At 34.5% G+C, this 15,902-nt stretch overlaps 2 protein-coding genes across 4 annotated transcripts; one reads left to right on the top strand and one right to left on the bottom strand.

The window, feature by feature from the left end:
- Positions 1-968: 968 nt before the first annotated feature.
- On the bottom strand, positions 969-10,944 carry LOC130823809 (membrane-bound O-acyltransferase gup1). 3 transcript variants are annotated; one of them, XM_057688596.1, is made up of 19 exons: positions 10,743-10,943; positions 10,600-10,655; positions 10,336-10,507; positions 10,198-10,246; positions 9,078-9,181; positions 8,909-8,973; positions 7,295-7,365; positions 5,824-5,883; positions 5,617-5,730; positions 4,594-4,718; positions 4,462-4,513; positions 3,493-3,555; positions 3,242-3,351; positions 3,062-3,154; positions 2,869-2,950; positions 2,245-2,322; positions 1,753-1,828; positions 1,622-1,671; positions 969-1,539 (listed from the first exon to the last, which is right to left on the bottom strand). In XM_057688596.1, exons 1-19 carry the CDS (start codon positions 10,829-10,831, stop codon positions 1,498-1,500), a joined length of 1,551 nt encoding a protein of 516 aa, XP_057544579.1. In that variant the 5' UTR covers positions 10,832-10,943; the 3' UTR covers positions 969-1,497. The 3 variants fall into 3 exon arrangements, with proteins under 3 accessions (XP_057544579.1, XP_057544578.1, XP_057544576.1); XM_057688595.1 differs by having other exon boundaries at positions 10,336-10,517; positions 10,743-10,942; XM_057688593.1 differs by having other exon boundaries at positions 10,600-10,944.
- Positions 10,945-12,107: 1,163 nt separating this feature from the next.
- Positions 12,108-13,820, top strand: LOC130824137 (uncharacterized). Its single transcript, XM_057689026.1, has 2 exons — positions 12,108-12,292; positions 13,297-13,820. The coding sequence occupies exons 1-2, from the start codon at positions 12,218-12,220 to the stop codon at positions 13,612-13,614; spliced, it is 393 nt and encodes a 130-aa protein (XP_057545009.1). The 5' UTR covers positions 12,108-12,217; the 3' UTR covers positions 13,615-13,820.
- The last annotated feature ends 2,082 nt before the right edge of the window (positions 13,821-15,902 follow it).

Raw genomic sequence — 15,902 nt, 5'->3', positions numbered from 1 at the left:
AAAAAAACTTTTTACAAAAATCAAAAAATAAGGGCAAAAATTCAAATAAATCAAATGGAAGATATAACATGCCTTTAACATTTCGGTTTTTTCGGTTTTATTGGGCCCTAGACCGAGTCCAAACCGAACACCAAATTATAATTAAAATTCAGTCCAAACCAACCAAATTTAAAATATTGCCAAACTAAATTACTTTTTTGATTTAATTCGGCTTAATGTTCAGTTTTTCACCAAATTACATACCCCTACAGTCCTACATCTAAAGTTTAGTATTAATATTGACTTTCCTGAATTGTGAATACTGACATTGCAAAGGGATACACAACACCAAGCCGCAGCTCACGAACAGTGCAATGCATTCTAGATCGCGGGGCTGCTAGTTGGGTCCGAAAACACTTCAATCCTACTGATATTGTTACGTTAAGCTTTTCTATGTGAGACTTTTTGAAAAGAAATGTTGCAATTTGTCAATCTCAGCGGGATAGAATGAGTACATTGGTGGAGAATAGTGAGTAACAAATCGGGTGAAAATCAATTATCGGAATTAAAGTTATGAATTTACGTATATACAAACATATTTTGGACAATTTATCATGGGTCCAGTCATTTTTAAGTTTTATTATGTATAATATATATATCTTGTCAATCAAATCTAATTTTTAATTATTTCAGATCAAATTATACTCGGTTTTTCTTACAAAAGATAAGAGAACGTTTTTCTTTGGAAAATATTTCCCTGTCGGCCGGAGTAAATACTTACCCTTCAAAATTTACTAATGTACAAGCATGCTTTAAAGGAGATTGTCCATCAATATAAACTAACGGTTACACAACATGGCATCACCAAACATTGGTTTCATTTTCACTTTTAGTCTTGTACTTATACTAGGTATTTAGCCATCCTTATTGCTTCGATACAACAAATTAACAGGTATAGTTCATGTGCTGCAAACCAAATACGAAGAGTATTTAGAGATTATAATGAGCATCGCGATTCCCATTTAAATGATAAACCTTTGAATGATGGCCATCTATTCAAATAAATGACCAAATGCTTCTGTGGAACCTTGGAATGATGGCCATCAAATGACAAAAATGACTCGAATGCTTCTGTGGTTTACTTCATCCGAAAACAAAAATGTGCATATTTAAAAAATCAGCTGCCTAGTTTCACAGGATACAAAACTTTTGACACATTGAATTCAAGCAAACAATATGATAGGAGTACGCGGTATCAGCTCTAACACATCTTGTACACAATCTGCAACGAGGTTGTGTGCGTGTCTTCTCACCAGAAGCGACTTCAACCCTCCAAAAATACAATACAGTAAAATCTACTATCTTCTCTACTCCTTGAGATGAGAACTAAGCCCATATCAATACAAGTTTCGAACCTCAAGCTTATCCGAAATTCAACAGGATCCAGCACTGATTTTCTTGTATAATGTTCTGTATAACAAATAGTTAAGGGGATTTTCTATTTCGGGAAGATTTGGTTCAAGAGGATTGTTGCCTGGAGTCGCGAATATGGAACATCAGCTGTAAAAGAACATGGGTTTTTGTAGTTACAATAGCTAAACATAATATCAAAGCACAACTCAAACTCGTTTACTTGACATACCTTTGTTCCTAGATAGAAGGTTAAAAAAATGCCCGCTAGTACAGGCAGTCCTGTAGACGAAAAAAGACTTTGTAAACAAAAATTTTGCTTCGGATATTAGTGAATACTATAATCACAACTTGTTCTGATACCTTCTTTATGAAGAAAACCCGATATTAGAAAATTAATTCCTGATGGTCCAACAACGAATCCCACAAGATTAGCAATCTGCAAAAAGAATCAAAAACTCCGTAAGATCCTTTTTGTAGAACCTCCGTGAAGAAATGCTTGCCAATTGCCAGAAAGGATTTCTATCGCAGTTTTCAATTCGTGGTGCCTAAATGTGCACCTAGCTCTAAACATTGAAGTTATAAGTTAAAGTAACAAACAACTATAGTTTAAATTGACAGAATTATAAGATGTTTCGGAAGTTATCTTTAGATTCATGTGACGCGCTAAATTCGAAAAAAGTATAACCTTATAAAAAAGCAAGTCGAAAAGTTTCACTTGAATTATATAACAAACAATTCCTTTTCAGACTTCCTAGTACCACCATCAGACAGCAACTTAAAAAGTATACTTAAGTTTAGCATGCCTTTGCTACTGTTTGTCCCTTATAGTCGAGATTTTAAATAGAGATATACCATGAGACAAGTAATTGTGATAGCTCCAGAAATTGCACTCAATTCACGGAATAAAAAGTTCCAGAAAGGGCTTTCCACCTGCAAATTTGAGTACATTGTCAGACGATCTACTTGTAAGTAAATAAACATGAAATAAGACAAATTAGATGAAAGATGTAATGGTAACAAACTCAGCACAATAGAAATAAGACTTCCATTCCAATCCACATCACTATGCTGCTATCTCCCAAGACGTGGTGAAGCGGGAGGAGATTAGATGGAGATGAGAATGAGAATCATTAGTTCACTATAGTTGAGATTCTCATCATTTTCTCAACATCAAAAAACCAATGCTGATATGAGGGTTCAACTGAAGAAAAAATATTTGGAGGTTTCAGGCATGTCATACATCAGATACTTGATACTTGAACTTGTTTTACTTAAGAAACAACCATGTATTGTATAGAGTTCAAAAAGAAATGATGTTATGACCATTTTCCTAGCAATGATTTTGAATCTATTCTCACGCAAATACACTTTCAGCACCTCTACAAATGAAACTCAACATGATATGTCCTACTTGGTTGACCATAAGATTGTAGTGATCATTTGCATTGTCAATATAAGATGCTTAAAGAACAAAACCTTAAAAGTGTTAGCTGCTGATTTCAGCAATATTTCTGGAATAAAGAAGATGCATGTCAGCCATGCCCAAGATAGAAGCTTCCTGCAAGAAAGTCAAAGTACAGAGACGGTAAGTTATAAAAAATTAGAAACAAATGAGACTCTTGTATATAACAATTAACGGGGAGGGAAGGAAAACTAAATAAGGCAATACCATTCCAAATCATGCCAAATAGCCACAAATGTGAATATAACCCACACATTTAGCAACTTTGTTCTTGCACCTCCAAGAGGAATGTAGATATATCTGGCTTCCACAACAATAATCAAATAAATATTTAGTTGTTACATATTTCTAAAGAAATATATCCCACAAGATTTACAAAAAACAGACCTCACAAGCCACTTATTGTAGGATGCATGCCAACTTTTCCAAAAGCTCTCCAAGTTGTGGCAATTGTTAATGCATTTAGGCATATTTTCTGGAGCCTCAATTCCATTAAGCTGTAAGACCATTTTAAAGGAATTATTTAGAATTCAGAATGAAATGCCTCCAAGATATATAACACCAATAGGAATCAATAAAAGAGTACTGCTCACATCAAAACAGAGTAAAAAAAGTATAGATCAAGCATAGTGACATACCAATGACCAGAACCGGAAATAGCGCCAGATGAGAAGAAACTTCAGCCACATGAAATTCAGAACCTATAATTAACGAAAATCATTACATTAAAAAGTGAGGCTGAACCTTCAAGTGAAGAACTTAACGAAAATCTACATACTATAGGAGTTCAGACTAAATGAGTTAAGCCAAGAATGTCAACCATAGTTTCCCAAAAAAAGTTCAACAAAATAATTCAAGCATCATCTGATACTCTTTCCTTCTCTCTTCTTTCACCAACAATCTTAATTAATATCTCTCATCGGTTTCAATAGGTTTTAGGCATCATAAATTTTCCATCAAATCTTGAATACAAGAGAGAAGAAATAATAAACAAAGTCTGATATTCATATGTTCCCTTTACTTTTAAAGGAGCTTCTCTCTCACACACAAACAATTTCCCAATGCACTCTTTTAAAACTAACTAGCTCCATAGGGGGCAAATTCAAATACACAGGAGAGTAGCTATCTTATTAGTGGAAAGTGGAAACTCTTCCAAGGGGCCCAAGTCGAGAAAGTATCGTGTGCAAACAACACAACTTTAACTATGAATTATTTCAAATATGTTTAATGTAGCTCAGAAAAACAAGCAATGATCAGTACCCTGTAAACTACTATTCATTATTAATGTTGAAGAGAACAAGCTTCGAAAAAAGCACATATATTTATGACTATAGTTTTGCTGAAAGTACAGATGCATCTACTTCGTGAAAGTTTTGCATGTTGTTGGAGACAAGATAATCTCAAGAATGCATCAGTAAGATATTAAATTTACGAATTGTGTTACTTGAGTTGCACACCTCATATAAATTAGCTTTTACAAAGAATGGTACAATAGTAACAAAAGTCAACCATTTTTGGACACTACTGCCATATCACTCAGTCCATATCAAAAATAAACCAACACTTTTTGGAAAAAACAGGAAGGAACACGAAGTAGAAGTTCTTACCCCATACCCAATGATAAATACATCAAAAGCTGATAGCCGGTTCCACAAGCCACTAACATTCGAAACATTTCCAGTTAATCAACATTGGGAAGAAAGCTCTGGCATTGTTTCGCATATATAACCTGATCTTACCTCAGTGCAAAAGCGTTGTAATAGAAGAAGTGGGTAATCAGTTCAACTAGGCCAAGAGAGAAAGCCCATCTTAACCCATAAAGAGCAACATCTTTGGGAAAATACGTATTCTGCGGCTGATCTATCTGCAAAATGTACTTTATATTTAGCCTAAATTTTGAATGCACATCATGATTAGAGAAAACATAGGATGCTAAAACTTTTGAATTGCTAATAAAGTTTAAAACTGAGAGAACAGACAAAGTCATGGACAAAAGAATATTTAATTTTTTGGGATTAGAGAAAGTTGGTAAAGTTCAAAGTACTCCCTTCGTCCCCTAATATTGACCTATTTGAGCTTTTTGAAAATTTAAAAATCAGATAGGGCAATCTTTTAGGGGTAAACAGAAATATCAATATGAACTTTACACAAAATAGCGGTCTGCAAGAAACTTCCCAAAGTGCATATGGCATTGATATATTTATTATATTCCTCTCTGGGATCAAGCCTCTGGTCCCCTTACTCGATAAAAAAAATTTATAGAGATATTGAATGAACCGTATAAAAATCTGGTCAAGGTCAATTAGGACAGCTTCTGTACAATGACTGACGAGACACTCTACAAAACCTCATAATCACCAAGCTCATTCAAGCAGTTCACAAAATACAACTAAAATGTTGGCTTTTTTTAACCCTCTGGGAACAAATGACATCTAGCTAAGATAAGAATGGCCATCCAAGCCCATTGGGGTTGACGATGACACACTCAAGCTGTAGATTGAAGTTTTGGATATTCTCTACTCATGTTACATCGTAAAATGATAGAATCCTGTACCGCGATAAGAATCAAGAGATGATAGAAAACCACGGCTATGAAATTTACAAAAGATGGAAATCCGATCGCTTCTCTACACTCAAAGAAATAGGGAATACAACTTCTATGCATGGATTAAGTAATAATTGAGAAGGTAGATAATATAATTGAGAGATGGGTTTTTCTGATAAAGGCATATGGATATTCAGACCATGCAAGAATGCCATACCTGTGATGCAAACGCATTGAAACTAATGATGGGTCCAGCAATATAAAGTGGAGCATATGACAGGTAACACAGATATAAGACATATGAGTATTTGTCCTCCTCTAAGCTCCTCTCCTACAGCACATCAAGCAACATAACAAACATCATCTTGAACAGATGTCACAATCAGATCAAGAAAGAGTTTCAATATGTTTTTTTCGAAGTTACCTGTAAAAATAAGTAACATGTTCTTCCCGATTTACAAATTGAGCAATGCCGAATATGCTTCTACAAAAAGAAGGGTTAATGTGTGGCCATGTGAGCGCAAATATATAAATACGTATCATATCAAGTTTAAAAATATTATTCCTGCAGCTCATGGAAGCCTAAGTCGATTGGAGACAGGCAGCAAAGACAATGAAAGAAGGCCAAAATGAGCAAGACACAGACAGGTAAAGATGAGGAAATGATGATGCACTTTGTGCTCTATTACAAGGCCAATATATTTCCAATCTCCTTCCTGTTCTTTTGAACTATATCATCAAGTAGTAGCACTAATGAGGGTGATGGCGTAAGGAATCAGGAAAACAGATCAATTCGATACTGATGAGAAGTCTAGCACTAAGAGATTCTAGAAACATGAAGACACATAATAACCATGAAGCTTCAAAACATATTCTTCCAGTTACGTGGAAGAAGTATGTCTGAGTTCTGATTATGGCATGTAATTGACATCATTTAAGAAATTTAGTAAATGCAGCACACTATAGTTTTCTACACAATATTTCCACTATTGAAAGTTTCCGGCTGAAATGATTTAACAGATCACCCAAGCACATCTAAGGGAGTAATAAGGGCCCATTTGGTTCAAGATGAAAGAAAGGAATGGAAATCAATAAAGGGAGATAAAACAACAGTAAAAAAATACCCAACTTCTCAGAAATATTAGGCGGATAGGAGAAAAGGAAATACATATATCCCTTTGACAAGGTTAGTAATAGTGAACTAAAAAACCACTGAAACCTCCATTCTCTCTCCTTTGACCTCTCACAGCCATGTCTCACCAAAAGACCCAATAAAATTGCCATTCCCTTATGAAAAACTTGATAACGGTGAATTACAAAAATACGCAATGAAATATCATGATGAATTATGATGGAATAGAAAAATTGAATTTCACGCGAGCTTTTCAAGTATTGAGTGTTTGGACTCGGCCTCGTTTGGGTCTCGAGTCGAGCTTAAGTGCGGAGGAGCTAGCTCGAGTCGATCTTGATTTTTTCCCACTAAAGGTAAAGGGGTTACAGGGAAGTCTAAAGAGAAAAGTGAGGAAAGAGAACTTTAAATATAGATAACAAACAGCCACTAAAGGTATTGAGAATATCGATTGTTTATCCCATTGTTGATTCCTCCTCATTTCCACTTTCCAGATTAGTGATTAAATTGGTGGGAGATCCTAACCTACAAATAGCAACAATAAGTTACTAGGGAACCAAATTAGTCTTTTAACATTGATCAAGTCAGCAAGTTTTAGCAGAAATAATGGGAAGGCCAAAACACAAGAGTTCATTATGGTACTCATGACTCAAAGCAATGTAGTCTAATAATATGAAAGACTATTGAAAGACCACAGCAGGGATGCAAGCTTAAAGTGCATTAAGACCAAAGCCATGAAGAACAAGGATAAAAAATATTCAGCTACCTCCTTATCAAAGTGAGTGTCCTTTTGTGCCCAGTGGTAATCATATCCATAGCTTAACATGCGCAGGGTAACTGCCAGGAAACAGATTAAAAAACTAGATGAGGGCTTAAAAAAATACAAAGAACTATTAATAACACAACACCATGATAACTTCTGTGCCACAGTAAACCCCCAAAGGGCCCCACAAGCATTAGGATATCATTTGAACTTCCACTTAGAGAAGCCTTGAGTCAATGGATCTTCTTCCAAATATTCTAAACAGCACAAAGCCATGTCATATGCATTGGGTAAACAAAAACAATTGATATATTTCTAAGCAGTAGATTATCATGAAAGAGTCTCTAGACCACATTCTAACATAAATTTCAGCTCCAACCAAGGCCTAATAACATTCAACAAGACCAATCCCCATTATCAATCCTAGACCATTGCCTCAATCTCATTTCCTCTATCCCTCTTTTTCAGAGCTAACTTAGGAAACCGTAATAGTACAAGGCTACAAGCTCATGCTTGCACATCATAGTGCAAAAATACAATTTCGGTGATGGTCGTAGTAACAATATTTTGAGGCCAATGTAGATGGCTTCGGCCACTTGCATAAAATTTCTTCCTTAAATTAGGACTCCACCACTTGTGGAGTTGCGGCATTGTCATTTCCCATAATTTTGGAAAACCATCTCCAAGTATAAAAACCATTTCCCAACTACTTCTGCTTAAGCATCCACAATTCAAAGTCTACTGTACGAGCTTGAAAAAATCCATTTCTTGTTTGTACTTTGTCCATGACAACTTCATTGTATACATGGAAATGTGGCAAACAAAATACAGTGTCTTAGTAGGAAGTAAAAGTTGATGTAGCTATCAAAAAAATGAATGCAATGCAGTTAATTATCTATTAAGATTAGGAAATCATGATCATGACTAGGCCACAACTAGGTCATATAAAACCTTGAAACAATCGATAACTCGACAAGGCATGTAGTTGATTAGTAGACACAAAGAACTCAGGATATTAGTTGCTCCCTCCTATTCGAATCAAATATCTCATTTGCTTTTGCACACTTGCCGATGCACTATTCCAATCCTAAATATCTTTAAATGTATTTGGTTAAAAATTATAATAAGTTGATATTAATAAAATTTAATATTGAGAACAATACAAATTAAGAGTGATTAGTGAATAGTGCCAATAAAACAAATGGAACATTTGATTAGATAGAAGTATTAGTTTATCTAACCAGCCCCCAACCCCTTCCCAATCACAAAATAGAAAAGGATAATTTCATTATCAACCAGGAAATTCTTAGCTTACGGACAGAGGGGTGAAATTGTCGGTGGATGAAAAGGGAATACTTTGTATAACACCACGTACCCCTCCCCCAAAATAGAAAAATATATTCCTCATTCACCCAGAAACTCTTAGCTACAAATTGAGGAGAAATCACGACTTGATGAAAAGGGCATACTTGTATCATATTAAGTACCAAAACTCTAAATCACACAACATCAATTACACAAGTTCTGCAAGGAAAGAACACAACAGGAAGTTTTGAATGTAATCATGGTGAAAGAACAAAAATCAGTACCATGAGAAAGACAGGGCAGTGGCAATACCAAAGTTAAAGCAAATGTGCCACCTAAATGTACCCCGGAAACTGTCTAAGTATGCCCACTGATGCCTGCACAGAAAAAGAATAGTTATTTAACAAAGTATAGTTATGATGGTTCTTGAACAAGTAAAAGTTTAAACGAAGCCACATTAGTTTCAGCGTGATGAACTCACCCAAAGATCGCGAAAGAATATCCTTCATAAACACGATTAAAAATTAGGAAGAACACATTAAAAGTCCACAACACAAAAGAGAAGTACTTTGTCCTTGCAAAAATCTACAAGCAGAAAGAAAGGGACACTGAGTGTTTAAACTGTACATATAAAATATGGCATATGATATAATATATAAAACATGAGACAATAGCACAGAACGGGGAATATAAAAAGCCCTCAAAACTGGATATCCTCTAAGTGAAATAGAGAATCAAAGAAATGAGAAGTAAAAGTGATAACAATTACATTACATATTTTCGGCATATTACAGTCCCAATTCCGACTCACATGAATAAACACTGTTAACAGTATGGATCCTAGAAATCAAACAGACCATACCTTAACTGAGACACTAACATCAAGCGATTAAAAAAAAACAAAAATTGGATGGTTTCGTGTAGTCAAGATAAAAGATGACATTGCTTCATCTTTATAATCAACCAAAGTTCTTCAAATAACTTAAAATCATCCAGATTCAATAGATAAACCATTTAAATATTGCTAATAGGAAACAGTCCAACACCATGTTTTGTCTAATGATCCCAAGTCCTAGATATTTTGACACAAATGGATATTAAAAAAACAACCTTTACAACAATTGGCCATTTTCATCCTCTCCAGTACATTGAGAAACTAAAGCATAAACCACCAATCACCAATTCACCATTATATTATCGAAGATAATAACTATTTTACACCCATCCTAGAATACTATAAGTGAGTAATTTGAAGCCATCTACCCTTTTCAACATATTAATCCATAACTAAGATATTTAAGTCTAGCACTCCAATTCGTAAACCAATATATCTAAGGGTCTATTTTATTCAACTTATTTCAAGTTCAATTCAATTCAAAATTAAATTCAGTTGAGTGTAAGTTTTTAAACAATACTTATTATGTGTTCTAGTTAATTCACTTCAACTTTGCCCATTACTTTTACCATCGCATTTTCATTCCTAAAGAAGTTTAGTGCAATTTTAGAAAGTAAGCGATCTTCTACAAATAAATAAAGCAACTTTTGTTTATCCTAAAAAAAATTAAAGAAATAGGAGTACATTACTACTCAAAAAGTCATACCTTGACAAGAACAAAATTCAGCGAAGCAATCCATAGAATGAAAAGAACACTGCAAAAATGAAGCACAAAAACTAAAGAATTACAACTTCATTCAAATTTGAAGTATGAAATTAAAATGCTATAGCAAAGAGACATTACCAAGCTCCGTGTAAATAAATTAAATAGATCAAAGAAACAAAAAGCCAGACAATCGACATTCCACTAGCTCGTAAGTGATAGAATTTCCGCAAACTAGTAGCAACAATAGTAAGTAATCCAAAAACAGCTGTAAGAATTGGCAAATTTCCACGGAAATTTCTCCATTGCGCATCTGAAACATCCTAATCGCGATTTATAAAACAAATTCAAAGAATCAATTTACGTCAAACAGAAACCTAATTCAAAATCAGCATATTTACATACATTGAGTCGATTTGCAAGCCATCCATATCGAAGACCTCGAAGATATTGATAGTAATCTGCAAGTATAAAAAATGAATTCCATCAAAGTACCGGATTTGGAGTGGCGAATTAGAGAAATAAGGAAGAAAGAGAAAGTAAGAAACCGTGAGAAAGTTGAAGAGAACGATGGATGATGAAAGTGTAGAAACAAATCGCATAAACTATGATAAAGATGAATTCTTTCTGCTTCCATGAAGTATTCGCCATCGATGGTTTTTGGCGAAGGTCAAGAGACCGCGCTCGATTTTCTTCGCCTTTGCTAAATTCAGTGCATTGACCGTAGAGTGTAGACTTTTAGTTGCGTGCTAGTCTGCCACATCAGATAATCTATGAATTTTTTCTAAAAATACAGCCCTAATAATCCAAAATTTCCAACTTAATGCTCGATTAATTAATAATGTTAATACACCTAATCTCCTATATTGGTTCCTCTTATATATTATTTTGTGTTGTAACAATTTATTTTTATTCTTTAATTTGTTAGATTGTGGTTTTTATAATTTTAGTCTATGATATTCTTGACTTGTATGTAGACACGGTCTATTGTTAATCTCTATAGAAAATTCTTACGTAATTTGAAAACGGTCCTTAAAGATCGTAGCTTTGTGTAACATGTACACATTGAGCATGGAGATTACCTCTTTGACCAGTTGTTTGGCCATTCCGGTCTCACATGCTAGACCATGTTTGGCCATCTACTCATCTAGTGGTGCATTGGTATTTACATATATACTACAACACACTCACACATACACTTGATGCATGACTTGATGTGTTATCATCATCATTTGTTTCTTCTATTAACACAATTAATTCATACTTTTATAGAGTATATTGTTGTTTAATAATTGATAATTAAACTCTTAGAGTCTTGATATTTTTTATTTTTAGAGAAAGTCACAAATTATAAAGTAGGTATGATAGAATAAAAGAAAGTTTCCCCCACCCTCTTGTATAAGACCTTACTAATCAAGCTCTAGCATATGCCTACAATTTAAATATCATACAACATTAAGATCATATGGTCTTATATTGCTAATTGCTTTTGATTGTGCTTTATTATAAATTATAGAGATCTTCAATTTCAAATTGACCTGACTTTTTGAAAATTTAATTTTGATTTTGCTCAATAATAAATTAAATATATTATTAGCCAGAGAAAAGAAAAACTACACATAATTTAACGTGTTTAAATCTTAAATCTATTATTAACCAAAGAAAAGAATAACCACACATAAATTTAACGTATTTAAATCTTAAAGACCAATTAATTGTAAGTAAAATAATCCATTAATTATATATTGAACATGCTATCTCTATTAATAGCCTACACCAAAAATGGAATAATAAAAAGAAAAGGGTAAAGCTCCAATAAATAATCTACCGTCAAAGTGGAAGCAGGCATATAATGATATAATATAAGAATGTAGTGCTCAGCTTGCCCACCAAACCATTATGATTCATGAGAAGCTAGCAAAAGAACAACACCCAAAGTATCATTAAAAGGTCACTATTGAAGAGCCATGCGATATTGCCATCCAATTCCAAGATAAGCACATCATTGAGGGAAAGATGGCCGATGGGACGTAGAGACGATCGACGGACTCTTTGTCTGGTCCTTGGGGACCTCTTCTTCCCTCTTCTTTTACTCAGTGTAATCTTCCTTTGATAACTTTAAGCTTTGCACTCATTGTATTTTGATGCCTTTGGTCCTCGAGTCAAAATATTCGTTTTTATCATATGAAAAATGTATTGTTGTTCGAAATAAATTGATAAATTTGTTTGACAAAAATAGTTATGGGGATTATTGTTAGTTTGTACCATCAAGTAATTGATAATTATATGAATGGTTTTTAGTGGTAATACAATTAACAATTTTTAGTGATTAGCTATTAAAATTGTTTTTTTAAAGTACAATAATAACTCAAACTAGCTACTTGAACAATGAATAATTTTTATTTGAATAAAAATTTACACTAAAAGCTAAAACTGTGAAAAATATATTATCTAGATAAGTTTTTTCTATCCGATTAATTTATGAGCTTTTTGTTTTGTCTTCGTATACTTTTAAAAGTAATAAATTATTTAAATTTGTGGTGAATAAAAAAATTTGACTAGAGTTCATTAAGGATGTTATATTTCTTTAACTAATTGAGTTTCTAATAATGGATAAACAATGTTACTACCTCTAGGAAGATTGAAATAAATAAGATTAATTAGCATTTTAATTCCAAGTATAAGATTGGGATAAACTTATGTCCCAAAATAAGCTTCCGTACGTCCAAGCCTAGCTTCGGGTAAGTCGCTGTTAGTAACAGCGACTTAAGGGAAAAAAAAAAAAATAAATAAAAAGTTGTAAGTCGCTGTTAGTAACAGCGACCTATAGCTTTATTTTTATTTTTTTTTTAAATTTAAAAACTAAACTAGCCGTTGTTAATTAGAAAAATAGCCGTTAGAATGTGAAAATAGCCGTTGTAATGTTGTTGTATAAATAGGTCCATCATTTCTTATACTTCATTTTATCCATTCTAGATCATTCTTATTCTTTTCCATCAATTGTTAAAGTTAACATAAGGTATTTTGTTAGTTTTATTATTGTAAATGTAAACATTATTTTTGAAAGTTCACTAACGTTAATATATTATATGTATTATGTAGATGTCAAAGGAGCATTGTATTGAAGAGCTTTGTGATTGTGGTTATGAAGTTGAGATTAATAATGATTGGAGCGACTTCGATCCAGGGCGTGAATTTGTTGCTTGCCCTTTCTACTTGGCTGACGGATTAGGATGCACATACTTTCGCTGGATTGCTCCGGAGGGTACAAAATGGCAGAGAGACTTAATAATAAGGCTTGAGAAGGAAAAACAAGAGCTTAAAGATGAGGTATTTAATCTAAAGAGACAAATGGATGATATGGCACATAGGAAAGAAGAGACTGAAAGAATTATGAAAAAGTTAACTAAGCCTTCTTAGTTAGCGACGGTAGTTTAACTTAATGCATGAAGTATGTAATTGGATTTGGATTTGTTGAACTTGCTTGAAATTGTGTTGAATGTTGAATAGCAACATCCTTATTTGAATATGATTGTATGTTTTTGATTAAATTTATGCTGCATTGTTCGCGGAATGATTCATCGCCCAAAAGTTTGAGTAGTTAACATCAATTCACTCATAATAAACGTGTGATACTACGGTAAAAATATATACATGTACATATATGTTACAATTTACACACAAAAGACCAACAGTTACAAATGAGTATGTACAAATGTTCAATAATTACAAAACTATTGTAATGCTAATCCTCCTCCTGTACCCTGTCTAATTGTGACGGTTTACGACGCCTTCTACGATAGTAAGATGCAGTCGCATGACGCTCGGGTAGGGGAGGGGATTGATAGTACGATTGAAGTTGCTTAACAAATGCCTCAAGCAAAACCTATGATGGGCGTTTGGAGGTTGCCATTCCGGCTCCTCCATAGTTGCTAGAATGCCCGCATGCCTATCGGAAATAACGCATAACCCTGGACTATGCATCACATGCTTACGAACACAGCCCATAAACCAAGACCACGCGGCTATGCATTCTTTTTCGACCAAAGCAAAGGCAAGCGGGAATATTCCCTTGTTCCCATCTTGGGCAATCGCAGTCAACAACGTATGGCGATACTTACCATACAAATGTGTTCCGTCAATGGCAATAACGGGTTTGCAATACTTAAATCCCTCAATACTAGGTTGGAAAGCCCAAAACACGCGTTGAAAAGTTCTAATACTAGAACGGACATACACACCGACATCATTATCTTCCTTAAAGAACCACTCAACTACGGTACCGGGGTTTGAAATTTGCAGTGCCTTCAGGAAGCGTGGAAGAAGAGGATAAGAATCTTCCCACGTACCATAGATGGAGAGAAGGGCTTGCTGTTTAGCACACCAAGCCCGCTTATAGGTCACTTCCACACCGAATTGGTCCTTGACCATTTGCCGGACAACAGAAACCTTAATTGATGGGTCTTGAGCAACACAATTTCTAATACGATTGTTAATCACGGAAGATGTCAAATGAATGTGCCCAGCTGACACGTTTTCAGTACTTAAAATACAACCCCCGTGCTTCCCTTTATAAGTAATTATCTCCCATGACGGTGAATAGGAGGTCTTCCTAGCCCTAAGCCTCCAACCACACCCTCTCTTACACTTCAACGTGAGCACGGTTTGATTTGAAGTCTCAGTTTTGTACTCAACGTTCCTACGAATATGATACAATCTAACAGTGTCTAACAAGGCATCCTTGTTGTCAAACATCATACCCTTTTGAAACTCTCCTTCGTCGGTGTAGGTTGTATCACAATCCCAAGACCTCCAAGAGTTGTCCTCAATGTGTTCATCTAGAGGGCGAACCAGTGCGTAGGGTGTAGGGGCAACGATTGTTGGAATGTTTCCTAAAGTCATGTCATTAGCTAGAGCCTCCTCGTCAATACCCACATCATCCTCAGAAGGAGCTTCAACGAATTCATTACTCTCACTATTAACATCATCCCAAGGCTCATTTGTATCTTGTAAGTTAAAAGTAACATCATTTGACACTTGAAATTGAACTTGATTGGGTTCATTACAAGGATAAGAGGAAGATGGCATAAAGGGATTTTGGGTTTCTTGGGTAGGGAAGGGCGTATGAGAAGGAGCAGAAGGAGTTATATTCATAAATGCATTTGTTTCCACTACGTTCACATCTTCGTTCCCTAGGGGTACCTCTTCTACATATAACTCTAAAGAAGGACTAGGGGTAGACCTTGAATACTCCCACATTGCATCTATAGCCTCCTCATCCTCAACCGGAAAAGCTAACAAATCTCCACTCAGATTGTATTTAAAACTTAAATTAACAGTACTTCTTGTAGTGTCAATGCCAATCCTAGAGCATATAAAATGTTTAAATTCATTCAAATCCATGTATGAGTTGCATGCAAATAGTTTACGTTTTCCCCCAACATACTTAACATTATTAGTAGTTGATCGAATTGAACCATTCCAAAAGCATACAACGGTGACACGAAATGAAGCCATTTCTACAACAACACATAAAAAATCAACATCACCATCAACTTCATAAATATATGACCACTATACATTTTACATTCAACTAATAATTCTGAAACAAACTTTTAAAAGTGAGGATCAATGTAAATAACAACTACATTTGACATAATCGTAGAGCTCAAGTGTAAATGCCCAGTACACATGAAATACATTTTAAA

Source organism: Amaranthus tricolor, chromosome 9 (assembly GCF_026212465.1).
Source record: "Amaranthus tricolor cultivar Red isolate AtriRed21 chromosome 9, ASM2621246v1, whole genome shotgun sequence".
NCBI lineage: Eukaryota > Viridiplantae > Streptophyta > Magnoliopsida > Caryophyllales > Amaranthaceae > Amaranthus > Amaranthus tricolor.
The sequence above is the reverse complement of the archived record's forward strand: the minus strand, read 5'-3'. Positions and strand labels throughout refer to the sequence as shown.

Excerpts from the sequence above, each read along its gene's own strand:
- LOC130823809 (XM_057688593.1), bottom strand. The coding sequence starts at position 10,831 with ATGGAAGCAGAAAGAATTCATCTTTATCATAGTTTATGCGATTTGTTT. Across the intron at positions 3,352-3,492 it reads ATTTCCGGTTCTGGTCATTG|CTTAATGGAATTGAGGCTCC; the intron begins GTATGTCACTAT and ends ATGGTCTTACAG. Across the intron at positions 1,540-1,621 it reads CCTTCTATCTAGGAACAAAG|CTGATGTTCCATATTCGCGA; the intron begins GTATGTCAAGTA and ends GTTCTTTTACAG.
- LOC130824137 (XM_057689026.1), top strand. The coding sequence starts at position 12,218 with ATGGGACGTAGAGACGATCGACGGACTCTTTGTCTGGTCCTTGGGGAC. Across the intron at positions 12,293-13,296 it reads TCCCTCTTCTTTTACTCAGT|ATGTCAAAGGAGCATTGTAT; the intron begins GTAATCTTCCTT and ends TGTATTATGTAG.